General features: G+C 36.0%; 1 protein-coding gene across 1 annotated transcript; it reads left to right on the forward strand.

The window, feature by feature from the left end:
• The first annotated feature begins 533 nt into the window (after positions 1 to 533).
• DNAJC10 (DnaJ (Hsp40) homolog, subfamily C, member 10) lies at positions 534 to 21,104 on the forward strand. The gene is made up of 22 exons (XM_009996195.1): positions 534 to 734; positions 2,376 to 2,541; positions 3,840 to 3,890; positions 5,233 to 5,315; positions 5,475 to 5,606; positions 6,272 to 6,365; positions 6,588 to 6,665; positions 7,735 to 7,778; positions 8,140 to 8,277; positions 9,367 to 9,456; positions 10,210 to 10,323; positions 11,117 to 11,231; positions 12,887 to 13,014; positions 13,279 to 13,395; positions 13,915 to 14,016; positions 15,044 to 15,199; positions 16,276 to 16,409; positions 17,912 to 17,965; positions 18,352 to 18,499; positions 18,948 to 19,067; positions 20,408 to 20,524; positions 21,080 to 21,104. The coding sequence occupies exons 1-22, from the start codon at positions 534 to 536 to the stop codon at positions 21,089 to 21,091; spliced, it is 2,394 nt and encodes a 797-aa protein (XP_009994497.1). The 3' UTR covers positions 21,092 to 21,104.
• The last annotated feature ends 6,749 nt before the right edge of the window (positions 21,105 to 27,853 follow it).

Raw genomic sequence — 27,853 nt, forward strand, 5'->3', positions numbered from 1 at the left:
GGGTCCTGGGGCCGAGCGGCTTCACCCGCGCGGGGCGGCAGCGCAGTCCCCGGTCCCCCCGCAGGCACCAGGGCTCGGTTGGAAGGAAAAGCGAGCCGCGCTAACACCCTGTTTAAAATGCGAAGTAAGTAGCTGGTCTTTAGAGTAATTGGGTAAAGCTGTGCGTGATAAACTCAGTCCCAGCAAACCCCATCAAGGGATGGTCTGTCCGTTGCGTGGGCTTCTGAGAGCCAGTCCTGAGCCATCAAGAGGCTTCATGTCCGTGAGCAGCCTGCACAGGCTGGCAGCGGGGCTCTTTACATGCTATAGATGTGTATTTATTGAATAAAGAGGGAAATATACTTAATTGTTTCTTCACCCCTCTTCTTACAGGTTGTAACTTTTGCCACACTTGAGACATGAAGTAGGACAACCAGCATTTTGAAGAGCTCTGGCATAAATACACCTGTATCTCCAAACATTGGCTGATTTACTAGAGACTGAATCCAAAACCTGCTCAAATCAGAACCTGTAAACATTCCAAAAGCTTCGTAATGGAGTTCTTAGTATCCAAAAGAGATTATAGTAGATATTTGAAAAGATCTTTATTGCTAGTTCTAGTATGTGTAATAGTTTTTGTGTGCACTGATCAGGACTACTATAGTTTACTTGGAGTATCCAAAGAAGCAAGTAGTAGAGAAATACGACAAGCGTTCAAAAAATTGGCATTGAAGTTGCACCCTGATAAAAATCAGGTAAGTTACATCCTTAACAGGTCCAAGTTTTTCATCTAAGGGTCTTAATGTTTAAACAAAAAGTGGGTTTCACTTGTCTAAAATGTTTCTTTGTTCTTGTGAGGTGATGCAACCACCTGATAACGGTTCAGCTCAGATTTTCTGCACAGTAAATTGCAAAATAGGATAGACTGGTAATACATAGTTGTGTTGAATTTGGGCCATATTAAATTGCTGTAATAAAAAAGAAGCAAGATATTTAATTCTCAGGTCTGTTTCTCTAAATAGAGGAAAACTTACACCTGTACCATCTCATCAAGTTGGTAAACTGGTGAGATTATCTCTTTCTGTTTAGCTAAGGGGAACTTACTGTTTTCCTAACGTGAAGTTTCATGTAAACATCAAACAACACCAGCCTGTACTGTGACAACAGTCTCCAAGTATCAAACAGGACAAAGCAGAAATTCTTGGACTGCCAAGGTGTGTTGAGGGAGGGTAATAAGGAGCTCTAGACTAACTAGAAAAGACAGAACAGCTCAGTCTGTATTTTCCAAAGAAATAATTTTTAAATTTAAATGTCATCACTTTTGTCTCAAGATTTCCTGAAATAATCAGAAATTCACAGGCAATAACAAGAGTTTGGACCTTTGTATGTGCAGCTGCACCTGCACAGAGCCCCAGAAGGCACTGATGTTCCATACAAGCTCAGATCCTGCCTGCACAGAGTATGTTGAAGCCTCCGAGTACCCACATTTTACAGTGGTTTTGAACATGACCAAGCTCAAAGAGAAAGCCAAATCTCAACAAAGTTAGCAATGCCAACTTGTAGCTATTAACTGTGCAAGTGTTGTCTTCCCTGTGTTTATAACCTTTCAAAACAATATTTTGGGTCAGATTATGTAGTTTCCAAGTATACAAATACTACTTAAGATTTTTTAACAAGTTATTTTCAACATTAAAGATGAAGACATAGAATATTAATATGTTACACAAATACCATTATGGTAATTAATTTCATATGTACCTAGGTAAGTAAGTCAAGAATCTTTAAGAGAAGGTGTTCTTTGGTTTAAACATGTAAGCAGAAGTTAAATGGCTGGGAGAGAGCTGCAGAGTTCGCTCACCTCTGTTACATACTACACCAGTGTAAGAACCTGAACTGGAGTTCAAAATATGTCTGCACATTATTCACCCTTCTAATTCCAAAACTACCTAGAACTAGAATGCTTTTTAAATAAAAAGGGGGCCTCTGTCTACACTGTAAGATCAGAAGGGATGAATCTGTCTTTATAGCAGAGATTTTCAAACTTAACAAATGGGGATTCTAAGGGAGTAGAAGATTATAGAGGAAATAGTCTTCATTCTTGAGTACTTTTTTCTTGCACTGAAAAGAGTTGAAAGAAAAGTGATTATTCCTAACAGTTTGCTATGTGTTTCAGTTGGTACTTTAGTCAGGAGGAAGAAATGAGCAGAAGACTCATCTGGCTTCAGGAAAATAAAACTTTACTGTAGTTTGTTTGTAGATTGCTGTGTAATGTCTGCTTCCATCACAACTGACATCTTTAGTAGGGGTATAAAAATATTTCCTGAGACTATTTTCTCAGTATTATACATACAATATGGTTTATTCATTACTTACTAATTGTAGTTTTCCTTAAATAGAATGATCCAAATGCACATGACAATTTTTTGAAAATAAATAGAGCCTATGAAGTACTTAAAGATGAAGATCTGCGGAAGAAGTATGATAAATATGGAGAGAAAGGTCTTGAAGATCAGCAGCAGGGAGGCCGTTACGAAAGCTGGCACTTCTACCGCTATGACTTTGGTAAGTTATAGTATGTTTGTATAACATACTATACCAAACTATACCAAACATGTTTGTTTGTGACATGCTTAAAGCAGTCACAAGTAAATGCAATATTCAGATCTTTTTATGCATTTCTGATGTATCCTTTCCAGATTTCTGCCCGCTCGGTTGCTTTCCTGTCGCTGTCATTTTCTCTCTGTTGATGACCCAATCTTTGATTTGCCCTGTTAATGGCTACCTAAAAATGTAATAATCTATTTACCTAGCCTTTTGTTCCTGCTGCCTACCCTTTTATTGGTTATCCAACTTGTTGTTTATTCTTTTAAAGTGCAAAGTGGTTTTTTTTTCTCTCACTTGGAATTCCAGTGTTAATGTTTCATCAGTATTCTTTTTAACTCATTAATGCATTAAGACCTTTTATGTTTAGATAAAGTAAGTGGATTTTGAGGGACATTTTTGTTGAGCCTATTTAAATATGTCTTTTATATGTATGTATATATAAAATGATAGGTATTTTTATAAATGTATGGGTGAATGCATTACATTACATGATATATACATGTAGTGGTATGGTAATATAGAAATTATCTTGTCACATGTAGAAATTAATTCCTCTCATTATTTATTTGCATTTAATCCTTGTATACCTCGGGTGAAATGGCAGCTCACCATGTTAGGTACTGTAAAAGATCTGTAGCTGTAGTAGCATAATATAATGCTGTCTAATAGTATTTCTGGGATCTCTGCACTGCCCTCCTTGCATACTTGAAGCAGTAGGTCATTTTCTAGGTAGGACTGGTTAGCTTTTTAGAAAAGCTGTCTGCCTTATCTTTATTCTGTCCACTTCATTCCACTGTGTTCACACATGCTGTTAGTAGAGAAGCTTGTAGCTGAAACACCTTTGTGATCTAAATATTTTGTATAACAAAAGGCTGAGAGAAGTAAAAGCTTCCAGACATAGCCCTCTAGCTGACAGCTGAAGCTTCTTGCATTTTAATATGACAACTCATTGGTGCTAGTTCTACTACTCTTGCCGTAACAGTGGTAGTTTAAACTCTGTGCTCAGTCAGTGGCTGGTCTGCTTAAACACCAAAATAACTTTTGTGTTCTGATGGTAGCTATTGTAGCAAGAGATTAAACCAGAGTTACATATAACTAAATAAATACAGCTTTGTGGTAAAAACTGTCTTTGCCAACTTAGTACTTGAATTTAAATGTAATGTCTTCTGTTTTCTGTCTTGTGAATAAGATGATAATTTCTTTCTTAGTTTTAAATGATGGCAAAAATAAAAAGCAATTGTCGTTCTTTTTAATAGGTATTTATGATGATGATCCTGAAATTATAACATTGGATAGAGGAGAATTTGGTAAGTTGTAAATTAATAGCTATCTGTTTGACAATATGGCAATCCAAAATAACAACTTTTACATTCTGAGCTCTGTATCTGTAGATTTTTTTTTACATTTCTCTGCAAAAAACTATCAGAAAATCATCCTAAGATAAGAAAAACAAACCAAAACCAACAGCACTTCCTGGTAAATGCTAGTTAGCAAATAGATCCATATCATTAAACTGTTTAGATTAAAATGAAAAGCTATTTTGTGAGATGTATAAGAAGTAATTACTCAAATTACAATTTTATTTCTCCTAATTTGTCTTTACTATTATTTTGGTCACTTGTCAAAAAGTGCACCTGATAGAACTTTTCTATTATATTTCTACTATTTTTTTTCCTGTGAAATTCAGTCAGTTGTGCTTTGCACAACAGGTTCAAGACAAGAAGGGGGATACCAGATACTAAATACATAGCTAAGTAAAACAGTGTGTGGAAAGATAACATTTTCAGTGAGGACATGATCGGTTTTTTTCGTTTTAAATTATGGCTAAGATGCTTACAACTAAGATAAACTAGAGAGAAAAATTACTGGATTTTGTGTGATTTTTTTCATCTGCATTTGAGTGCAGTTTCCTTTACATGGAGTGGATCTACATGCTGACGCCATTTTGTAAACTATTCTAATAGCAGAACCACATGATGCTCTCCATCAGAACCTGGTCTTGCTTTGGTTAATTGATTTGCAGAATCTACATGTTTCTTAGCTGGCTTGATTGTGAGGATATTTTAATATAGGCAAATATAACTTAGGAAATACACTATAAAAATTATGTTCAGAAATTGAGACACTGAAAGCCACCTAATTCAAGCTGATAACCTCTGCATGTATATTTTGTTGCTGTTGTTTTCTTTTATGAGCAGGAGTACTTAATTCTGATTCCCTTGACTTTTCTAGTAATTATATTACCTTGGATTTGTAAATTGCATTTTCACCCATTAGACAGGGATTCTAAATAAAAATATTTCCTCATGGAACATGAAAATACACTAAGTGTTACAGGAAATTGAAACTTCTAGTGGGTATAAATCTTCTATAACTTTTGTTTTGTTTTTAAAGGTAACCAGACTTACAGGATCACACATTTCAGCTAGGTTAATCTGTAGAGAGTAAACTTATTCTTAATAGAACAGATGTTGAAAGCCAGGGTGCTGATGTCCTCTTGTCTACAACAGCCAGTATGAGCATTATCCCATCGGAGTTACTGTGTCTGACATAAATACGTAATTCAGCTATTGGGGAAAACAATGTGGTGTAAATGTACATTCTACATTGTATATGTGCTTTACTTGCAATTTTCTTCTTTCCATCTAGATGCTGCTGTTAACTCAGGAGAATTGTGGTTTGTTAATTTTTATTCTCCTCGATGCTCCCACTGCCATGATCTAGCACCTACGGTACGTGTAACAAGCAAATTCACTGAAACATCATTGTTTTTAACAGCCTAAAACTGAAGCTGATTTTTACACTGAAGCTGAAAATAAAAACAAGATGCCATGAATAAAATATATCTTTATAAGAAAATATCCTTCTTCCCCCTCCCTTTTTTTTTCTAGTGGAGGGAGTTTGCTAAGGAGATGGATGGTTTGATACGCATCGGAGCTGTCAACTGTGGAGATAACAGAATGCTTTGTCGAATTAAGGGGATCAACAGTTACCCCAGTCTGTATGTTTTCAAAACTGGAATGGTGAGTGATGAAACGTCAAGTATTTTAAGAAAGACTGAAATCTGGAAGGGTATTTCTTCAATGCTTGTCAATCACAGATCTATATAAAGATCTTTCTTTTAATATATTATTTCCTTTTAATAAATTGCTTTTTCTCTTCCTTCACCTTGGTTAAATTATTTTAGAAAGTTAACTTCAAAAATAGATACCTGGTTTATACAGTGCTTTTTTTGGAATCATTTTACTGTGCAACCTATCACATGATATGAGGAGATGCTGTCAGCAGTGGTGCTGTACCAAAGCAGTAAGTCTACTTGAACAGATTCTCTTACAGCATTGTAAAGGACTTCTCAAATACAAATAATAGCCTGTGGGTTTGAGTCTAAAGAATATGTCCACATACCTAAATAAACCTGGAAATTCCTTCCATAAGATTTCCTCCATGCTAGCTGCATTATGTCCATCATGCTTTGCAGCTTGGAAATAAATCACATTACAAATTTTAAATAAAAGTTGAATTCTAAACGTTGCCATATGGGAAGAAGAGAACAGTTAGAGCTAAGGTTTGGGGAGGAATCCCACAGCTGTGTAAATACTGTTGTATTAAAACAATGTAGGTTTGGGGGTGATTTTTCTTTTTTTTTTTTTTTTTTTACATTATAAACTTTATTCTTTGTCTTGTATAGCAACCAGTGAAATATTATGGAGACAGGTCAAAAGAGAGCTTAAAGAACTTTGCCATGCAATATGTTACAAGCACAGTCACCGAGTTATGGGCAGGTAATGTTCATGTATTTTGCCTGGGGGTGTGTTCTTGAAGTTGCTTTTACAATATAAAATATGACAGAAACTTATGTATGCAACTGAATCTGTCAACTATTGCTAAGTGTTATTTTTGAGATTAAACATAGTTTACTGTAATTTACTAATAAAAACACAAAACCTCCTTGTTTCACAGACAGTTAAATAGTCATAAACTGATGCAAATTGTTTCACTTGTAGGAAACTTTGTTAATGCCATTGAATCTTCATTTGCTTCTGGTGTTGGTTGGCTGATCACCTTCTGTGCTGAACGTGGGGGTAGGTCTATTAAATAGTTTTCAAATATGGCAAAGAGAATAATGGCATAATCCCTTTTGCTTCTAATAGAAGTTACAAAACATGTTAGGTGATCATAGTATTTGGACTGTGGGTCATTTTAAACTCTGTTTTAGAGACAGTTTGACAAAAAAGACATTAATAGATTATGCTATTGTGCTTCTGTAATGTCCCTTTAGTCATTACAGCAGCACTCAAGTGTAACCCCTCAGGAAGGGAACTGACAGAAAAGGCCTCTGACTTCAGTTTCCAGCTGAAGCTCCAATGAGTGCATGCCAGCTTGTCATGATAGCTGAGTAGAACAAAGGGTGTATCACCCATTAAACCACTAGTTATCAAAAATGAGCTTTTTCTCTTAGGTTTGGATATAATAATTGGCTCTTACCACCACTGTCATGCCAGATTTTAGATTTGCATTAATTTTTGTAGCTGTCACTTTCTTCGGATCAGTATTGGATACAATGTATGAGAAGGTTGCCCTGATTAGCTGGTAGAGCTAAGTAAATGCATTACACCTTTGACAAATAAAGATTTCTCAGTCTTATGAAGAGACCTTTGCTCTGTGAACTGAATAATCAGAGCTGCAATCTTGGGTTTACATTTGTAAATCGCCTGATGACAAGTTGCAGTCCATTTGTTATTAAATTTTCAACTTTGGTCCAATTAAAGTCAGTTTTATACATCTTATTTCAGAAAATAAATTTGCATTAGAAGGTAACTGTTGGAAGTCTGGATGGGTAATTAGAGCATACAATGTATTTATTATAGTGAGTTATTATCAGAACACTGAATTTTCCATTGAAATCTCATTCCAAGACAGTATCTAGATATACCTGTTGGGTTTGGTTTCTTTAAACATTGGTTAAGAAGAGATTTTAAAGGTCAATCTTAGTATAGCAAATAAAATATTAACATATTAGAAAATAGAATTCTGTGTTTCTTACCTTTGTATGGAGGAAAGGGATAATTCTAAACAGGAGTTGTTTTAGTGCATTAATAGTTTTTCTTAATAAAGTTTTATGTTTGTAAATAAATAATTTTTACTTTGCAGATTGCTTGAGTTACCAAACGCGCCTTAAGCTTGCTGGCATGTTGGTAAGCTGTGTGACACTCTGAACGTAACACCTGTTCCAGTTAAAATAACAGAACTGAAAGCATAAAGTTGTCACCACAACTCTCACTGAGTTTAGTGAAACAAAGATTTCACCAAATTGCTTTCAGAAGAGTGAAATATTTTGACTTAGTAGATATTACTACTTAGTAGCTATTATTGAAGAATTTTATAAAATACAAATTAATATTAACTAATTATTTAAAATGTGGTCTCATTCCATTCTCTAAATGTTATATATAATTGCTTGAGTTGGGATTTTCAAAAGCATTTCTGAACCTGAAATTTAAAAATACTCTTTATGTTTGTTTTTGTTGTTTTGTGTTACTGTTTTTTTTATTACAGGAAGGTCTTGTTAACGTAGGCTGGATGGACTGTGGCACCCAGGGTGAGCTTTGTGATAATTTAGATATCTCATCTAGTACTACAGCATACTTTCCACCTGGAGCCACCATAAATAACAAAGAAAAAGGAGGTGTTTTGGTACGAGTTGTTTCTCAACCGTTCTGTATTTAGATAAAATAAGGTTATGACAATGACAAAGGAGCGTATAAATAATTTCCAGATTTATTATATACAACTGAAAAGATGTTTTTTTTTCCTTTTTCCTCTAAGTTTATATGTGCTGGTATGAGCCTCCTGGCTTCTAAGGCAGCCCATTCCTGGGGGTAGTTCCCGTTTGCTGGTACACTGGGTGGCCAGGAGCACACTGCAGTAGCAGCAGCCTGTACCAGCCTCCCCAGGAGTCTCCCTGGACAGCTGAGGGAGTCCAGGGGTGGGATGTGCTTTGTGACAGGTCCAAGAACTAGTTCTGAAACTGCAACCCAGCTATGCTGGGCAAGCTTGGGAGGTTTGCCAGTTTTTATTCCAGAAGGAATATGCCTCAGGTGTCTCAAGTCTGAGAAATGCTACACTGAACAGAGTACTGACATGTGTGATAAAAGTACTCCTACATTGTCTGTTGGTACAGATTATGCTGTTCGGCTGTATTCTAATAGTGCAGCCTCCTCCTCCATTTGTATGGTAGGTTTAACTTCCCTAATTATGGGAGACATTTCTCAGTTTGAAGCATGGCTTGCTCCTTTATTGTCACTATTGTTGTCTAGAAGTGTAAAAGGAGGAAGTTAAATTTGTAACCTGCCTAATTGCAACCTTGTAACTTACCAGCTCTGAGTTACTGATTCATATTACTTCCTAAATTTAAAAAGAATCACTGAAACTTAAATATCTGTACAGTGCAGTTAAGGAAGGCTGTAAAATTAGATTGGAAATCTTGTAAACTTGATTGGCAAATTTGGCTTGAAATTTTGAGATACTTAACACCCGTTTTGACAAAATGCAGTATGTTGAGTTTAATATTGTGGGAAAGCAAACTAAAAAGCAGTATTCTGAGAGGGATATTTGAGAACCTATATATATGAAAAAGAAGCTGATCAAATATTAACTCTACTCTTCAGTTAATGGAAAGGAACAAATCAGAATTATGTCCCTGATGCATTGAGTAGTAGTCATCAACAATCAGGCTGATGGTTGTAATTCCTTATAACAAACACAGTTAACTTGCCTTCCTAGTTTCTGAACTCCTTGGATGCCAGAGAAATATATCAGGAAGTAATGCAGCATCTGCCAGACTTTGAAATTATCTCTGCAGTATCATTAGAGGTACGTTAAAAAAAAGTTAAGATTTCTTTAAATAATATATTTTTATATTTTAAATAGTTCTTATATTTTTTTAAGTCCTGTTGATAAAACCATCTAGTATTTCATTAACTGAAAATTATTTTTCTCCCCTGTAGCCAAAAGTATTTAACATTGTTTGTCTGTATTTATTTCTGTTGTTTAGCAGAACAACAAAAGTAAGGAGGGGTCATGTATTTCATAGGAAAATAGAACACCACAGAAACTGCAATTGCAGCTCACTCTGCAACTGTAGCTTTCTATTTTTTGGGTTTTTTTAATCAACTACATGGCAGAGAATTTTATTTCAAATGTTTTTATCAGTGATGTAAGAAAGAAAAAGAATACTTACTAATCCATAATAATTTACATATGGACTGAAATAGAAGTCATAAAAATTTCTCATGCCTCTGAGAAAAAAAAAAGGAAACCTCTTTTCAGACTTCTAGTGTCACTTAAAAGCTTGATGTCCAGGGAAACTAGAAGTAGAGAGGGTGGCATGTAGACAACTGGTTTTCAGGGTTTTTTTTTTTCCTATTTCCTGTGTATGATTCAGTAAAATTAACTTTAGTGGAAGGACCACATGAAATAATTTGTTGAGTGGAGGAGGTCAGTTAGGGAAGAGCATTTACCTTTATAAAATATAAGAGGAATTTACAGGCTGGTGTAAGTTGGATTTTGCTGTGTTTTGGGTTTGTTCTTACTGTTTTCTTTGGGTTTTTTTAATTTCATTTAAAGGACCGTCTGGCTCATCACCGATGGCTACTTTTCTTCCAGTTTGGGGACAGTGATAAAGCAAGTACACAGGAATTTAAGAAACTTAAATTTTTACTTAAAGATGAACATATTCAGGTAAGACTGCTCACTCATCTAGTGTAGAATACCATTTAAATTCAGAGAGCAAGTCATTATGGGTTTCATTATGATAAGCTGTTACTACCACCTGCCACCTCTAGTACGGAAAGAGATACACTATCATATGGTGGCCCTGTAGTAAAGCTTCTTATTTAAAGCAAGCAATTAAGTTTCCCATGCAGTTTAAACAATTTAGAAGTGATTAGGGAAGATTATTTTTTAAATCTCCTCTCTTATGGGAAATGTTGCTGCAGATCCTATTCAGCTCACAATGAAAAGTTGACACTTAACATCAACTTGATGTAAAGGAAACTGTATTTTAGTTAGAAAACCCTATTATTCTCTTGAATTTTTTCTTAATAAAAAGAATCCAAATTCAAACTTTGTACTAAAGACATATGGATTGTATTGTTCTATAAGGTATTTATTTTTCACGAATTGTTGCATTAACTAGAAGAATTTTAATGTCACATTTATTTTAGATGGCTCTTTGCTTCCTTGCTATTTTGTTTGGAGGGGGAAAAAAAAAGAGGATTCTTTAAGACTTTATTCCCTGCTTTTGCCTTTAAATTAAAAATTAGCAAACAACCTATTATAGCTGTGCAAGTAGTTTTCCTTGAACAGCAGTAACAAGATTGTCTTAAGACCTCTGTTGTTTATAAAAAGGCTACTACTTCTCTATATTTTTTATCTTTTTTAAATGAATCTATCCTAACTTAATGCTTTTCAAAATATGTTAATTTATATAAATTAGGATGCCTTAATTAAAATAGCACTGTCTCTTAAATAGGTTGGCAAGTTTGACTGTCTTTCCTCACCAAGCATCTGCAACAAACTGTATGTGTATCAGCCTTGTTTAGCAGTCTTCAAAGGAAAAGGAACTGGAGATTATGAAATTCATCATGGTAAGGGAAACTTTGGCAAGTTTAAATCATCATTACATAAGCACTTTGAGATTATTACACTATCTTTGGCAAACTGCATATGTTTTCCCAAAAGAGTTTTGTAGTTCTAGTATTTGCTGGTCTAACCTTACTGTAGCCTTGCACAAACTTATTATTTTCTGTAGTATTTTTTTTTCCTGGGTAAGCAGACATCTGATGCCAAGAGATGTATTTTGTCTTTACTATTCTGTCTATTTGAACATCATTTACATAATTACACACAAATGAAATCTCTGAAGCCAGGCAGGACAAACTTCTGCTTTGGGTGGCATAGAAGCTTAACATGCTAGCTGTACAGTGATGCCAACCGAGAAACTTGGGTTTGATTTCCCGCATTACTACACTATACCAAATTCCATGTTTTGACTTCCATCCAAGAAAATCTATATTGACACTTTTACCACTTACTTTCATTTCCAAAGTAGCAGTTTCCGTCAAAGACTTGTAACTATGTTACTGTATATCACTGAAAGGATACAAAAATGCTCTTTGAAGAAATGCGACTGAAGCAAAACTGTAGCTTGCAGCAATAGGTGGCTTTATCCAAAATATGGCACAAGACAATTATGCAAGCTGAGGTTCTCATTTTCCAGCTTCTGAAGTATTAGAAACAGCTTGCTAAAATTACATCAGAGCCTAAGCACTGTCATGAAGAAAGGAGAAAAGTTTTTGACCACTTAGAAAACTCTGCTCTTGCAGAGAAGCTAAGAAAGAGTTATATACATACTGCATGTTTAAATCTTTTTATAATGGCTAGATCACAAATAGTGTAAGAAGAATCCATTGTACTACACTACATATATTCTTTTCTGAATGGTTTGGTTTACTATTTACAAAAGAGATGGCATCTAGAATGTTTGCCAATAGTCATGTCACTCCAGTATTTGTAACAATATAATACTGGAAAGAACCAGGGGTTTTTTATATGTTATACTGAAGGGCTTCAGCAGTTTAAAACCTAAGAACAGTACTAAATCTTAATAAGTTATTGTGCAGTCACTTCCGATTTAATTACCCCTAAGTTCTTATTCTCAGTTCATTTCCACACACAAACTCTCATTACTTCAGACAAATATATACATGAAGAGTAAGAAAATACTTGATCTTTGCCCACTAGAGCTATGTCAGGAGAAATTTCAGTTACATCTAAAAAACCGATTTATCAATACTACTTTTTTTTTGCTTGAAGTTTTTTACTGTGTCAATACCTTTGCCAAGGCAAGTGCATCTAGAATAGTAACTTCTTAATTCCAGCAAACACCAGTGAGATGGTAAAACAGCCAGTAGTCCAGTCACAAAAAGCATTAATTTCTTTTTGACAAAAACATGTTTTCTCTTGGATAAAACTTCTTTTGCTAACATTAGGTGTAAACATCCAGTTTAATATTTAGCCAAATATCAACTATCCCCTCAAGTATGCCTGACCTGCATAGGTTTACACAGTTTAATATTGTCTTCCTGAGAAAAACTAAGCCAGTACTGTTCAATTTATTTAAGAAGGCCACATCTAAAGATCATTCAAGGGAACTGAAGGATTCCTGTTGCTATCACTGAGTTTTTTAATGAGATATCTAGTAGAGAAAAATTAAGTTTTCTTGCTACATTGTTCTTTGAAGGAAAGAAGATCTTATATGACATTGTTGCATTTGCCAAAGAAAGTGTCAACTCACATGTCATCACACTGGGACCTCAAAATTTTCCTGACAAAGAAAAGGAACCATGGCTTGTGGATTTCTTTGCACCGGTAAACATTTAGTATTTCTCTTCTTCTAAAATCTGTTTTGTAATTATGTAACAAAACAGTAGCAGTATTTGCGAAGTGTCCTTCAGTATCATTAGATGTTGTAGTTTCTCATTCCTCGGCAGCAGTAGTTCCTAAACTGTGTGGGTTTTGCATTTAGCGGAGTCTGTTGTCAAAGCAGCATATTATTAATCTCAAGAAGTTTACATTCTCCTGAGAACCAACTGCAGGGAAAGGAATTACACTGACTTGCATTTTGTCTTCTAGTGGTGTCCTCCTTGTCGAGCTTTGTTACCAGAGCTAAGAAAAGCATCAAAACATCTATATGGTCAGCTTAAATTTGGAACACTAGACTGTACTGTCCATGAAGGACTTTGCAACATGGTAAGCTGCGGGAGCTGAAAAAACTAAAACCAATCCTTTCAAAGAATATTATTTTCTTGTACTTGGGGGTAGGGACAGACAATGCTTATTCTTTCATACTACTTTCTTAGGGGTAGTAAACCAAATGGGACACTTTCTGAAGATGCCTGCAAAACCATTTCTGATTCAGTTTAGCCTGACTGACTTTGCTTTTTGTTTTGTAGCACTTAGGGGTAGTGCAGGAGCAATTTCAAAGTAAAATAAAGCCTATTACTTAGCAGTTCACACTTATTTAAAGATATAGTAATAGAATTTAATTATTTTTTAAAAAATCCTGCCCAGTTTTCCATGTATATATTTGCTTAACTTCTGCTTCAGTTAATTTATTATTATAGTTTCAAACGCCAATCTGCATGTAAATCTGAGCAGTTGCACTGTACCAACTGGGTAGATTAGCAGCTGTGAGCCACTGACCGCAGTTGAAGGAAAGTATGTGAAACATGATAATTCCTTGCAATTTCTCATTGTCTGTTTTGTTAGCATAACATTCGAGCTTATCCAACAACAGTTGTGTTCAATCAGTCTGATGTTCATGAATACGAAGGACATCACTCTGCTGAGCAGATCTTGGAGTTTATAGAGGTACGTAAATTACAATCCTAGTTGCAGTCATGCTCTGTAGGCAGCTCATCCACAAACATTCTTTAGTTGAATGATTCTACAGTTTTGATTTTCATTTTTTTTTAATTAATTTGGCTAGTAAGATAAAGAATGAAATAATTGCACAAGAGAAGTCATCCAGTAACTGTCAAGGACATGACACCTAATGGATTAATTTTCCTATAGGTAATTTATTTGAAATCATTAGGAAATTACTTAAGATTCCTTCCAATCTGCAAAGTAATAGTAGTGATTTCTACCTCATAAAGAAGATAAAGGAATTAAAAGTTTGAAGTGCTATAATATCAAGGTGAAAATGCCTCACGTACACACCTTGACACAGGAGGAGGTTCACATTTTTGTCAATTATCTTGCTGCCCTTCATGCTTCTCAGCTGTTTCTTGAACTGTAACTTTCAGAACTGCAAATCATTGGTACTCCACAGAGTTCTGCTGCCCATCTTTACTGTAGCATTCAGGTTCTCTATGCTAGATCCACAGGCTATTTTCCACTCTGAAGAGACTGTTCATTCTCTGCAGGCAGCCCAGAAAAAGCAGGTTTAAGAGCACACATTCAGGAACAGGTGATCACTCTTTTTCAGCTGATATGCAGAGGCCCCTAGTGCACCATACATATTTTTCTGCATCTCAGCCTCAGCATGGCTGAGTCTCATAATGCCTGCTCTTGCCAGCTAAGCTGAATTTCTTGCCTTTTGCTCCCTTTATGAAGAAGCAACAGCAAACATCGCTGTTTTTTTTTGTTGTGTTTTTTTTTGTTTTTTTTTAATATATAGCTCTTCTTGGCAAATCAGGAATAGGGTTGTTAGGTTGAAAGGATGCCTTTGGGTGTCTTTTGATGGTGTGGACTCTTCCTTACCACAGAAGCCAGCAAATTTCACTAAAAGAGGGGCATTCTTACAGTTTGGCACAGTCAGTTTGCATGTGATGGCACTGGGTACTAGATAACTTATTGCTGCTAAGTTTATGCCTATAAACTCTCTTTACTTTAGGATCTTAGGAATCCATCAGTGGTCTCCCTAACACCAGAGACATTTGTTGAATTAGTTCAGAGAAGAAAACGAGAGGAAATCTGGATGGTTGACTTCTACGCTCCGTGGTGTGGACCTTGTCAGGCTTTAATGCCAGAATGGAAAAAAATGGCCAGGGTAAATGACATAGAAACATTTTTTGGGCTTTTGTGTCCTGTTCTCTGGAATTACTGAGACGGTAACAACTGCTGTTATAGAGATTTGTCAACTGAGAAAGTCTAGTCATTAATACTGCAGGCAAAACAGGTAATTCACACCCAACAGTGTGAATCATTAGTCATCTTAAAGATGGGACTTAGACCTTGGTGAAACCTCTGACTTGAATTTAAGATTACAGGAGTTCAATCTCACCCATCTTAATTATTTCCTCTATTTAGAAAGGTTTTGTTCCGAGATCTTTTTTTCTTCTCTGAAAATAAATTAATACACTTTGAGGCTGACTGTCAGTTAGCTGAAGTACACATACTTCAGAATGGAATTGTTGGGGTTGGGAAGGGTATTTTTGTTTTGCAAGGTCATTACAGTGTTCTCTCATTTGCAAAGGTAATACTACTTTACTGACAACCATCTGGGTTTTTCTGGACATGCTTCTGGGAATTTGAACTAGAAACTCTGGGGAAAAAGATAGGGCTGTGGAAACAAGTCAGATTTTCAGACATTTAGAACTTACCTCAATTAGGAGTTATAGCCAGAATTCTCTATTCTGGACAAATGTCAGCATTCTATTATTAGCTCTATAGTAACAGTCAGTAATCACCAGCTTCCCTGCCCATGCCAGATTGTTTGGGCCATGGCAACAATTAAGAGTGTGCTCAAGACACAGGCCAACTGTGCAACTGAAACATCTGCACTGAAGTAGGATCTGTGTTAAGTTGTGAGCCTATGAGATGAAAAATGGTAACAAGGTAATCCTGTTACTAAGTAACTACACTCCTGTGTCCTATTGAGGCAACCTCGGGAGCTGTGTGCATGCAGTTTATGCTAAAATATATGTGCGTGATGGGAATTTACCTGGCTGGCTGTCTCCCATTACATACCAGTGACCCATCTGCAGGAAAGAAGAAAGGCTTGTGATAATCTTGGTTTGTTTTGTTGTTTTTTCCTCAACTGATTACAACTAAAATCCTAAAGTATTATTGGAATTGTAGTATTATTGATTAGCATATTTGATTGTAGGTTTTCCTTTTTTTCAGATGCTAAATGGATTAATCAGTGTGGGCAGTCTGGATTGTCAAAAATACTATTCTTTCTGTCACCAAGAAAGTGTTCGGGGATATCCTGAAATAAGACTCTTTCCTCAAAAATCAAACACAGCTCATCAATATTAGTAAGTAGTTCACTTCAGTTTGGGAAATGTTAGATGACATGGAACAAGATGGCTATAAATCTTCTGTTGTATAGAAAAGGTTTGTCACAGCTATTAAGACAGGCTATTAACAGCACTACAGTCCTAGATGTTACTGACTGATATATCAAACCAGTGTCATTTCATTTTGTTGTTTCATTTCAGTAATTTGAACTGAGACTGCCTCAGGAATCTTTTTATTTTTTGTTCATTATCTACTGCCATTTTTCTAACTTCAATTGTCTGTTACAGTAGATTATTCAAATCATGTAATATAAAAACAATACTAGGCTTCATTGATTGTAGCTTTTCTTTAGAGAACAGAGCCATGTAGCCATCTGATCATCCTCCCTACCAAGTCTATTTGCACCATTGCAAAAATTTTCCATCCTATCTTCAGTCATCCCGTTCATTGTATCATTAGTGTGCAGCCATTAATCATAAACCAAAATATTCTATGGGAAATTAAATCTGGCTAAAACCAAACAGCCTGTCCCTTCCATTTCACAATACTGTTTAAAGATCCTGAGACTTCAGGAAGTACATGCATATTTTAAGCTAGCTAAGCATCTGAAATTGCAGATGTGTTGCTTCACTATTTTACAAATTGGAAAGTTCTGTTAAATGCTGGCAGATAATAAATTGCAATGCCTCTTCATCCTAGTGTATAATGGCACACACTTCAGTAGTTTTCATCATTGGACTACTTGCTTTTATTCAGTTCTTCTAGATAAAGTTTCTCTTAAAAGCAGCATTATTTTTTTCTTGTTGAAAACAACTAAGTTGGTGAATATGACTGTTAAATGCCAGATTCCTAATCATGAGTCAGCAAATATGGAAATTTGTCTCTTAAAGATCACCAGAAGTTACTGTCAGATTTAGACAAGGCAAATCTACTGCAAAGTACTTGGTTACAGAGTTGTAAATAAGTGAATATAAATCCCAAATTCATCTTTTTTTCTAACCTGTCACTGGAATTTCAAAACTAGCAATGCCCCAAAATGCAAGCAATAAATCCTTGTCCAAGTAACCAGTTTGCCTGGCTTTTCTACTGTCAAATTGAGGGAAATGCATATAATTAACAATTGTTTTATTGTAATAAATGAACATCAATTAGAAAAGACAAAAAAATCTTTAGATCTTGTGTTTCTTAGAGCCTGCAATTTTATCTGGAGTTATTACCAAAGATCCTTGATTTAATGTAGTTCTAGCTATTAAAGTTTATGTGCTCCAAGTTTCTTACTCACTTGACATAGAATTTTCTTCCTGTTCTTATCTTCTAGTCATAATTCTGTATGTTTAAATTGTATTAATTAGACTGACTTGTTCAGATTTGAAAGCAAGGTGGAAATATCTCCTAAAACATATGCATTGAAGCTCATTATTTCATCACCTCTACTCTACAGGGTGGTGGGGTTTTATTTCAAACATCATTCATACTACTGTGCAACTGGATTTTTGTTTTCTTTTTAATCTTTTTATAGTAGTTACAATGGATGGCACAGAGATTCATATTCGCTGAGAGGCTGGGCATTTGGGTAAGTTACAGCCTTAAACTTTGTTCACAAGCCACTTACATAGTTTGCTTTCTAGGAGAAATTAACATTTAAATACTATGTAGATTAAGAATTAGAAACTGGTATATGTATTGCTTAATTTAAGATGCTAGAGTTTCCACATTTTTTAACTCAAGCTTTTAAAATGCAGAAAAAAGAGTGTACTCCTTCCTGTCCTCCCATTTTCTGAAAACCGTATTATTTTGTCTACCACTTCTAAAAAGTGATTCTCCTATAGTACAAAGGAGTGGAGTAGGGATTTCAAGACTACTAATATTACTGATTTCAGAAACATTTCTTTGCTTAAATGCAATTATGTATGGGTAAATTTTTTAATGGATGATGACTGTTGTTCTTCCTTTCCACAGGTATTTACCACAAGTGTCTGTAGACCTGACTCCTCAGAGTTTCACAGAAAAAGTTCTGAATGGAAAAGATCACTGGGTCATTGATTTTTATGCTCCTTGGTGTGGACCTTGCCAAAATTTTGCTCCTGAATTTGAGATGCTAGCAAAGGTAGGTTTTTAACTTCTTTACTAGGTTGTTATACTCATAAAGGTTAAAATATAATTAATCAGCATATTATTTCTTAGCAATCATCCAAAAATCACATACTTCCAGTGATCCTCCATCTCATTGCAAATCCACACTTCTAGGTCCCATGTGCTAGTGCGTATTGTCTGTTGCACAGACACACACACCCTCTTTTGAGACAGACTTCAGCTGATAATGAGGTGATATTGGGAACTGTGATGTGCTTTGCCCTGAATTCAAGAAGTGCTCTGCTGAAGATGTAGTGACTTCTGATAACAGGGTTAACATTCTGAGAAGCAAGCAAGCAAGTACTGAGATCTGAGCAACATTTTTTGTCTACTTTTAGCTGCACTGCTGGCTTATTCAAGTTATTTGCTTACTGTCACCCATGAAAACCTTAAGTTTGTTTCTAATAAATGTTTCTTTTTAGACTGTTAAAGGAAAAGTAAAAGCTGGAAAAGTAGACTGTCAGATGTATGCTCAGACCTGTCAAACTGCTGATATCAGAGCCTACCCTACAGTTAAGTTTTACCCCTACCAAGGAACAAAGGTAAGTATCTCCTATGTATACAATGGTGAGCAGGTACTGTTAGTAGATGTAATTCATTTCACATTAAGAATTAAGAGACTATTTCTGTAACATAGTAAAGTGCATAATAATAACTCATTTCAGTAATATTTAAAATATTAGGTTTAAATTATTAGGTTGTTGATGCCCCAGGTTGGACTAGACCAGGTTGGACGAGGTTTTGTGCAACCTGGTCTAGTGGTAGGGTTCCCTGCTTATGGCAGAGGGGTTAGAACTTCATGATCTTTAAGGTCCCTTCCAACCTTAATGATTCTATGATTAGTACAATAATACAGGAATGATGATTTATTGGAAAATAATAAATTGTAAATTAATAGAACAATAACTAAAGTCTGCTTAACAAGAAGCAGGGTTTAATTTTGCAGGGTTTCCTGTGACAGTTTTTTAACCCTTACCAATTCTACCACCAGCTACAAAAATCTTGCTCTAAATGAAATATGGACAACTTCATTTAAGGGAAATACTCTTTCAAAGTAATAATAACATTTCATCATAAATTTTACTTAAATAATGTATTTGGAGATAGAAAATTTATTAAAAATATTTAGTTGTGTTCTGTGTCAAAAACAAACCTTATCACTGTTTCAGTTATCAGTGTGACTCTATTGAAATCAACATTTTGTACTAACAGTTAAGTAGTAATAAAATAAAAAACTTAGAAGCATCCAGATACTTCTACAAAATTGCCTTTATTTTTGTAGAAGTATTAAATATCAATAATACTATAGTATTCTTTTTAAATATATTAATGCTGAAGAGAAAGCATTCAATGCATTCTGATAGTTAAGTCAATTAATGTAATTATACTCTCCTTTTCTTGTTTTAACTTAATCTGTTAGGGGAATTTCTAGAAATGCTTCCTCACACAATGCCATCAAATTTAGAGAAACGTTTCTGTGCTAGAGGGTAATGGTTTTTCAGGTCTTAAAAGTAGCAACCCACACTGAAAGATTCCATGAACACGAATTACAAATTGGCAGACTGCAGTGGCTGTCTGTATTAAATACTTAAATGAATACATGTGAGAAAACTATAACTATTTCAGGTTTCTTTAAGGAAGAAAACAGAACTTGTGTAGTTCAAAATCTGTAGTTTTGAAAACTAGCATCTCAGAGTGGTTCTTATTATAAAGACAATTAGCATTGTTTAAATGCAGATAAACATATATATGTGAATCATAACCTACCAGAGCCATTCTCTTCTTCCATGCATTCTTCTTGGATTTTATCTGAAAGTTAAGCATTTAGAAAGTAAGTGTAGAGCATGGGTAATATGTTACACCTATTTTTTTTCTTTTTAAGAAAAATGTTCTTGGTGAATATATAGACAGCAGAGATGCAAAAGGTATTGCTGATCTTTTGAATGAAAAATTAGAAGCAATTCAAAATAAAGGAAAAAGAAAAAAACCTAGAAATAAGGTAAGTATACTTATTGTGGGGCCTTGCAAAAGCCTTGTATTATTGTAGCCCTTTAAAACAATGCTAATAGTTGCTGTTTGTCTGTGAAATATTAAATGCCACATCTTCAAATAAGACCAGATACATTTTAGTTTCACTTGTTTTGTTTGCTATAATTTATTCAAACTCTGTTCTCCATGTCCACAGATACAGTAGGGAAGGAACGCTGCAGCTGCAGCATCAGTTATGGCAAGACTTAGCAGAATTACAGATGTGCGTGTTGAAGATAGTTGGTTGAGATGCACTGTATCCTTAAGTGTAATCCCTAGACTAGATTGAGAAAGCAGGCACCAAATTAGAGAGGCTGATTAATGCAAAACTGGGATGGACATTTTAACTCAGGAGAAATTAATATACAGCTGTTAAGAAGTACCCCAAATTCTATTTAAGAAATGGTTTTCCAGCTGAAAAATCAGTACCCTGGAGAAATACTAAAATCACACACCAAAAAACCCCCTAATAATCTTGGGGTTTATTTTTACTTTTAGAATAATTTGTTTATTATCTTGTCACTAGGATGAACTCTAAGTGGTACTGGAGGCCACTATGATTCAAAATATTCTGAAGCTGTGAATACGGAAGACACCAAAAGGAAAATATAAGGTTGATTACGTTCATGACAGGACAAAAGACTGGTTTGAGTTCATGGGCACATGTGACTGTATGAATTCTGTTTAACTGTGGGGAGATGAAAACAATTTGGTTTAGGTGGAGCCATTCACTGTTTCTGCAGCTGAATTCTGCATGTCCCTCTTCGAATACACCAAGTACCTTCTTCCTAGTCAAACATTGGAGTTGACCAGCAACGTGGACTGTATCACTTTTACCTACCCAGTTATTAGTTCCTTATATTTTTCTGTCTCCTTTCAAACACTTCTTGAATGTGGGACTCAGCCTATGGCTGAATATGCACTCAAACCACTCTGCAATGCAGAAACACAATGAGGGATTGTCTGTTTGAAAGACAGTTTTACCTGGTGATTATTCTGCTTTGGGGTTGTATTATTGTCTAGTTCATTGCTAAGAAATAATCAAGATCTGGTAGCAGGAGAGGTTTATTGAATTACATTGCTCCTGCCCTTGTGTGGATTACTAAATTCTAGCACTGGTGGTGGTGCCTGGATGAACAGAATTTTGTAGATTTTCTTTGGTTTGTTTTGCAGGGTTTTTTTAATTTTCTTTTTTAAATTAAAAAAATAAATAAATCAAGGACTTCAGTGTTTCATTGACTCTCACAATTTAGGTTATGCCATAGAAGCATCTGTTGAAGTTATTAGGTCATAACATTATTATTGTCTTGTTAAAATATGAATGTGTTCTGTGGACATATTTAACGTCTTTTGGTATTACCACTTTTCTTTGCAGATGTGTTTTGGGGGTTTTGTTTGTTTTTTATATTATCTTCAGGCAAGCAGGAAAGAAAGTGCCTTTTTACATTTAATAACAAATACTGTGCATTGCAAAGTCTCCTCATACATATTAATAGAATTCCAACTCCAGAGTAGTATTTTTCATAGCTTCTCAATAGATAAAAATTACAAAAGACAATAAAATGTCTCCTGCTTTTAGGAGTTCAATATTGAAATGTTTCATGTTTTCAGTAAAATGCTTCTGAGAGCTTAATCAGATGGGACTTTTTTCCCCTGCTCTCTGTGTGTTTAGGTTTGGCATGACTGGTCACTGTACTGCGAGTACTATAAATTTGTAAATACATTGTTACCTACAAGTAATTTATTTTACAAAGAGGGAAGCAAAGAATAAAAATAAGAGATTCTATTAACCTTTGAAACATTCAGTACTTCTTCCCCCACATTCAAGGTTGCTTCTGTTGCTTTGCAGTTTTGCAGTGTATTAATCTGAGAAAAAATTAAATGCAGTATATTCTCTTCTTAATAAAAAGTAGGCCTTCCCACATCCAAATCAAACTTCAAACTCTGTCTAAGGTGAAAACTGCAGGATATTTGTGACTTCAAAACAAACTGTTTTGGTCAGTTTTTGCATGTTTAACTGTACCTTCAGTTTCTACCTTCTTCCTGGAGAATTAGGTCAATGAGGTCATGGTTACATACTCTAGAATCCTAGTGTTAAAAAGCTAATAAAAAAATAACTTAGAGGCATTTGTAGAGTTTTTTCTTTATTCCTATTAACATACAGTTTCTCTCTTATTTCTACTAGCAGGAACAGAGTAGTAGGACCAAAAAAAAAAAGTGCTTCACAGCAGTCTGGTCTGCAAGATGATGGTAGCATAAGAATTTTCTGGCTTTACTATGGCTCTATTCATACTTCAATTTTTTGTACAAAGTTACTTTATAACTACCTTCTGGATTAGTTATTTGGCACATATAGATAAGTACTATGAAAAGACAACACTACTTAATCAAAATATTCTCTACACTGACTTATTTTGCCTGGGCTACTGGTTTTGAAACTCATTTGGGCTGTCTAGAAGAGGATTTAGCTCAAATATCAATAAAGCTCATTTTTAACACTTAATTCTGTATCATGAAACTTCCTTTGCATCCACTTTAACTTCCTAAGCTAGAGACCTAATGGTTGTGTGTGGGAAAAAATGATCTTCAGGGCAAAAAGAGAGCACAAACTGTAGATGATGTAGGTTTCTAAGAAGTTTTGCAAGTTTTCATAAGAAAAGTTGTTGTGCCAGTTGCCATTTCTGACAGTTTTCAATAAGCAGCTTGGGGAAAATGCAGTAATAAAAACTTGCCTTTATTCCTAGCCATACAAATAAATAGATTAAGCCTTTTATACATACTTTTATCTCCAGTGTTCTCTATGTGAATTAGACCTTAATTGCATGATCCAATTTTCACTAATGAAGGGTTTAAACTGGTTTTTCAAGACACTTCTGGAACATCACTATTTTAAAATAAGAACATAATGAAGAAGCCACATCCCTTAATTTTTTTCTATAGAATCGTGAAGGTGTCAGCATTGCTTCATTCCTCAGGAGTCAAAATGTTAAAAAAACCACAAACAAAACCAAAAAACAAACACCTGCCACCAAACCACAAAGCCCACTCAGAATAATAAATCTTCTCAAAATGCAATGAAGAATGAATTGGTCAACAAATATGAAATATGCTCCTCCACTGCCAAACATGGTCTATAACCGACTGTAGTTATATTTTAGCAACTGTTTTGACTTGGACTTAATTTTATATTTTAAAATATAAAAGGTAGAGATGACAAGCCCACCTACACTACAGCATAGTGAATCCCAACTTTTGGATTTCCCCCCCCCTTTTTTTTAATAGTAGTATTGTCTTAATGAAGGTGGTAATGGGTGAAGTTGACCAATAGCTCATACTATCAGTTACATGAATGGAAAACACAGGGAATTACCATTTCATTTTCAATTACTGATGGCTTCAGTACTGGCCAAAAAGAGTTTGCTCGGAGCACAAAATCTTGTTCGTGACTGGCGACAGTCCCACTTTTACGTACAAGATGAATGCTGCTCTGATAACACTTATCAACTTCATGCCAGAAAGCCCCTCCATTCCCACCACTCAACCTTACACCAGCATAAGGCAGCACTGCCCCTGAATTAAGTATCCCACCTTTTGCCTTGCTCACACCTCCATGGTAAGCAGCTTCTGATGCAGTTTCGTACATACAACAGCAGATAAAAGACCTCAAACTCACCTGGCAGAAGTGGTGACTGGCACATAATACAGATAAAATCCTCATGTTTTAGATTTTTAGTTGTATAAGTTCTATTCCCAGAACTAATCACACATCATCACTTTTAGCTTTTAAGAGGAGGTTACTATATACCAGGTTAAACAGGCAGCAACCAGGATATGCCATTAATTTTCAGACTTCCTCAGATTTTTTCCACTGAAATACAGCTGGGGAGAAGGTAGGAAAAATGCACAAAAGGTTATTTGCATGTTCTACTGACACTAACCTGAAGAGCTACCCTGAGGTCCCACTCCATTAAAAGAGATGAGCTGAAAGGTAGAGATGACAAGCCCACCTACACTGCACACAAAGCTGGCATCCTCCAACAGAGCAGCTACTGCAGAGTAAGCAGAGGCCTTAGCTTCTGGTCAAGGAAACATGATGCTGTGAGACCTACCTGCCCCACCACATGGGCTAGACTCCAGTATATTTTAGTCACTTTATTTGTATTAATATACATCACATTTTGATTCTCCAAGTAGTCAAAGGCAGTTATTCTCAAATAATTTAGTACATCTATTCTATAAAATACAGCTGAACCAAAGTAGATTAGAAATACATACATTATGGTACATTAAGTGCTTTGAATAATGATTAGTCTGGCCACCTGCTATGAGTTTTGGTCATTCTCACAGAGCACAGTCCATTCCACAGGTAACTCCCCTGAGCCCAGCAGAGCAACTTAATTAGCAATAGTTCCTCACGTGCTTTTGGGGGACAGAATGCATCACTGGACCACTACAAGGCACGATGACTCAAAGTAAGTCATAAATTTGGACTAGGACAAGATTTAGACACTTGTCACAAGGCCTCAGATCAAACAACAGAAGAAAAAGAACCAGGGTAGCTCTGAAGAAATGCAGTCTTCATGTTTGCCACCAGGCTTTATTTACACATGTATCACTGACACAGTTAGAAAGAAAAAAAACTCCAGGGAACGTTTGAGACGATCTGTTCAGATCTGGGATTTCAACTAGAAATGCTTACAGCTTGGTCACATGGCACCCAAAGATGTCCCAATTCCAGTTGGTGCTGCAGATACTATGCTACCTGTGACTAATGGTTTGATATTACTCCATTCTGGTCAGGACTAATCTATCAGCCACATCCTGACCCAAAGTTAGTTGTTGATGCCAACTCAAGATCACTCCTGCAAATCTCTCCAACTGCAAGAACTTCAGGTCAAACAAGTCAGAATTCACACATCTGGGCTCTGTGTTCACAGGCTAAAACAGCTGGCCAGTGGAAGCTTCTTTCACAGTACGGAGGGTCTCATGCTGTCATGCACACAGGAACATCATCTGCAGTCAGATGATCACGTTGCTTTATAGCCTTCTGCTTAGGACTCTGGAAGATGAGCAGTATAAAGCAGCCACACATCACTGGAGTAAGGGTTACTGGTGACAGGACAGGGCCAGCACATCAGAGCTCTACCTTAACCTAGTACAGATGCTATGATACTGCCCATATTCATGCCCAACTGACCAATCCACATACGGACAAAGATGGAAGATAACATAACCAGCTGCTGTTGGGTCACCTTAGCTGGTCAGGCAAGTCAAGTTTTTTCCCTGTAAACTTCAGGAGGGGAAGGAGGAAGAATACATGTAAACTTTAACTGAGACTGGAACAGGTTTAGGCTGCATCATATACACTCTTTTGTATCAATCAACAAAGAAAGTAGAAGCCACAGAAGTGAGAGGAGCATCAAGATAATAGACTGGTTGGTTCCTCATTACACAAGGCCCCCCACACAACTAGTGTAATCTAATTCATCATGACAACTAGTCATCCTGGGAGTACCTTTCAACACAGGAAGCAAGATGTATTCCAGAGGTGGTCACCTGTACCTGATGCACTGTGGTCTGGGCCAGAGGAAGCAAGTAGTACTGTGGCATCTTTCCATACCATGTATCACTGCAGCCTCCAACACTGCACCTCTAGCAACTATTATTGCATCGTACATGGGGAAGTGAGAAAATTTTTCATTTCTCTGCTTCAAGGTCAGCATCTTTTCTCATTCTCCAGTAGAGCTTTGCAATGGGGTGGAAAAGACTTCTTCCAACACAAATGACTGTGGCCTCCTGGCACCTCAGACCTGAGCCACACTGGTTGTTATTGAAGCCAACAGTTCAATTCTCACTGTTGGCATTTTCTTCTCTGAGTGCCGCCCAGCTATCACTCCATAACAGAGCCACCACCATCTGCTGCAGAAGACAATACTGAACACAGGAGGAGTGAACAAAATGCACATTTCAATCCATAGTTCACTGAAGATGGTATTACCAAGCAACTGGTTAGAAGGAGCAAGTGGTAATAAAGACATACATGTCCCAGACTTCATGTTCAATTGAAGTCCTTCCATTAGAGACTGGAAGTCAAAGAAGAGTATTCTTGCCTCTCAAATTCATAAAAACCTCTCTTATTTACTGGCCTATACTATATGAAGCTAAAAAGTAAACTCATCACCTACAAAACCAGTAAAAGTTTATAAAAAAAAGGAAAATAGTGCTTATTATCATAGCAGAGTCACAGATCTCTGCACATCTTATCCATCATACAAGATACCTGTTAGTTCAGGTTTTTCTTTTTACAGAAAAAGATGACTACATTCATCTCAGTGGTGCAAAAAAATGTATTCTAATACTGCTGAAGAGACAGATTTTCCGTTGGTGCTGCACAATGTGATGAGATCTGGATACTCATCAGCATGTAACAAATCCAAGAAAACCATTCTCCTGGCAAAGTTTCACCATGAGGTAAACACATCGTTTGAATGTCTTGGGGAATTGAAATGGATTTGTAGTGATGTGCTAGGAATGATGGTTTCATTAAGGAAAAAGTTGTCGCTCTGAGGCAGTATACTTCATTTTGCCTAGCAACTGCCAAGTGCCTTCCACTAAGGAAAGGGTTAATTAGCTTCATAAATATCATTAATCAAGTGCTGTTAAATTAAAGGGCATATTTTTTAGATACTTGTTTCCAGGGATTGGGCAGCATTCAGATCAGAGTAATGTTTAGGACTGAAGGGATATGTTTTGGGTTTTGCAGTATGCTGATAACTGACTACCCATTTTTATGAGACTCAGCTAAAATGAAATTATGACAGAAAGAGTTTTACTGCAGTAATATAACTTAAAAGATTAAGTGATATGACATTATAGCTGTGGAGCTGCCTTTAAAAAAAATACTGTTTACAGAACCCAGGAAAAAATTAAGCTACAGAGCATAAGCAGGACAAATTATTCATGGGTCCTAAACATGTCAGTAACAGACCACTTCAACAGTAGTTAATTCAGGAATTAACTTCATTCTTCTGTTACCCACCCATACACAGAGAGGGGGGTTTATTTCACATTTGCAGTACCAGACATCCTCTACAGAAACACAAGCTGGTCATATTCTACCACTTAGGCAGCCTAAGACTTGCAGAGATCATGTACTTGTACACCATCATGAATTGGATAGCAGCTGCTTACGCAGAAATAGCATCACATTCCCTGCTGTCAGAGGTAACATCTCATCAATGCTGTTCAGTGGTACCTTTCAGCTTAGATGCTTAGTGAGGCTGGTTCGCTGATCAGCCTC

This window comes from Chaetura pelagica, unplaced genomic scaffold (genome assembly GCF_000747805.2).
Source record: "Chaetura pelagica isolate M959 unplaced genomic scaffold, ChaPel_1.0 scaffold3, whole genome shotgun sequence".
Lineage (NCBI taxonomy): Eukaryota > Metazoa > Chordata > Aves > Apodiformes > Apodidae > Chaetura > Chaetura pelagica.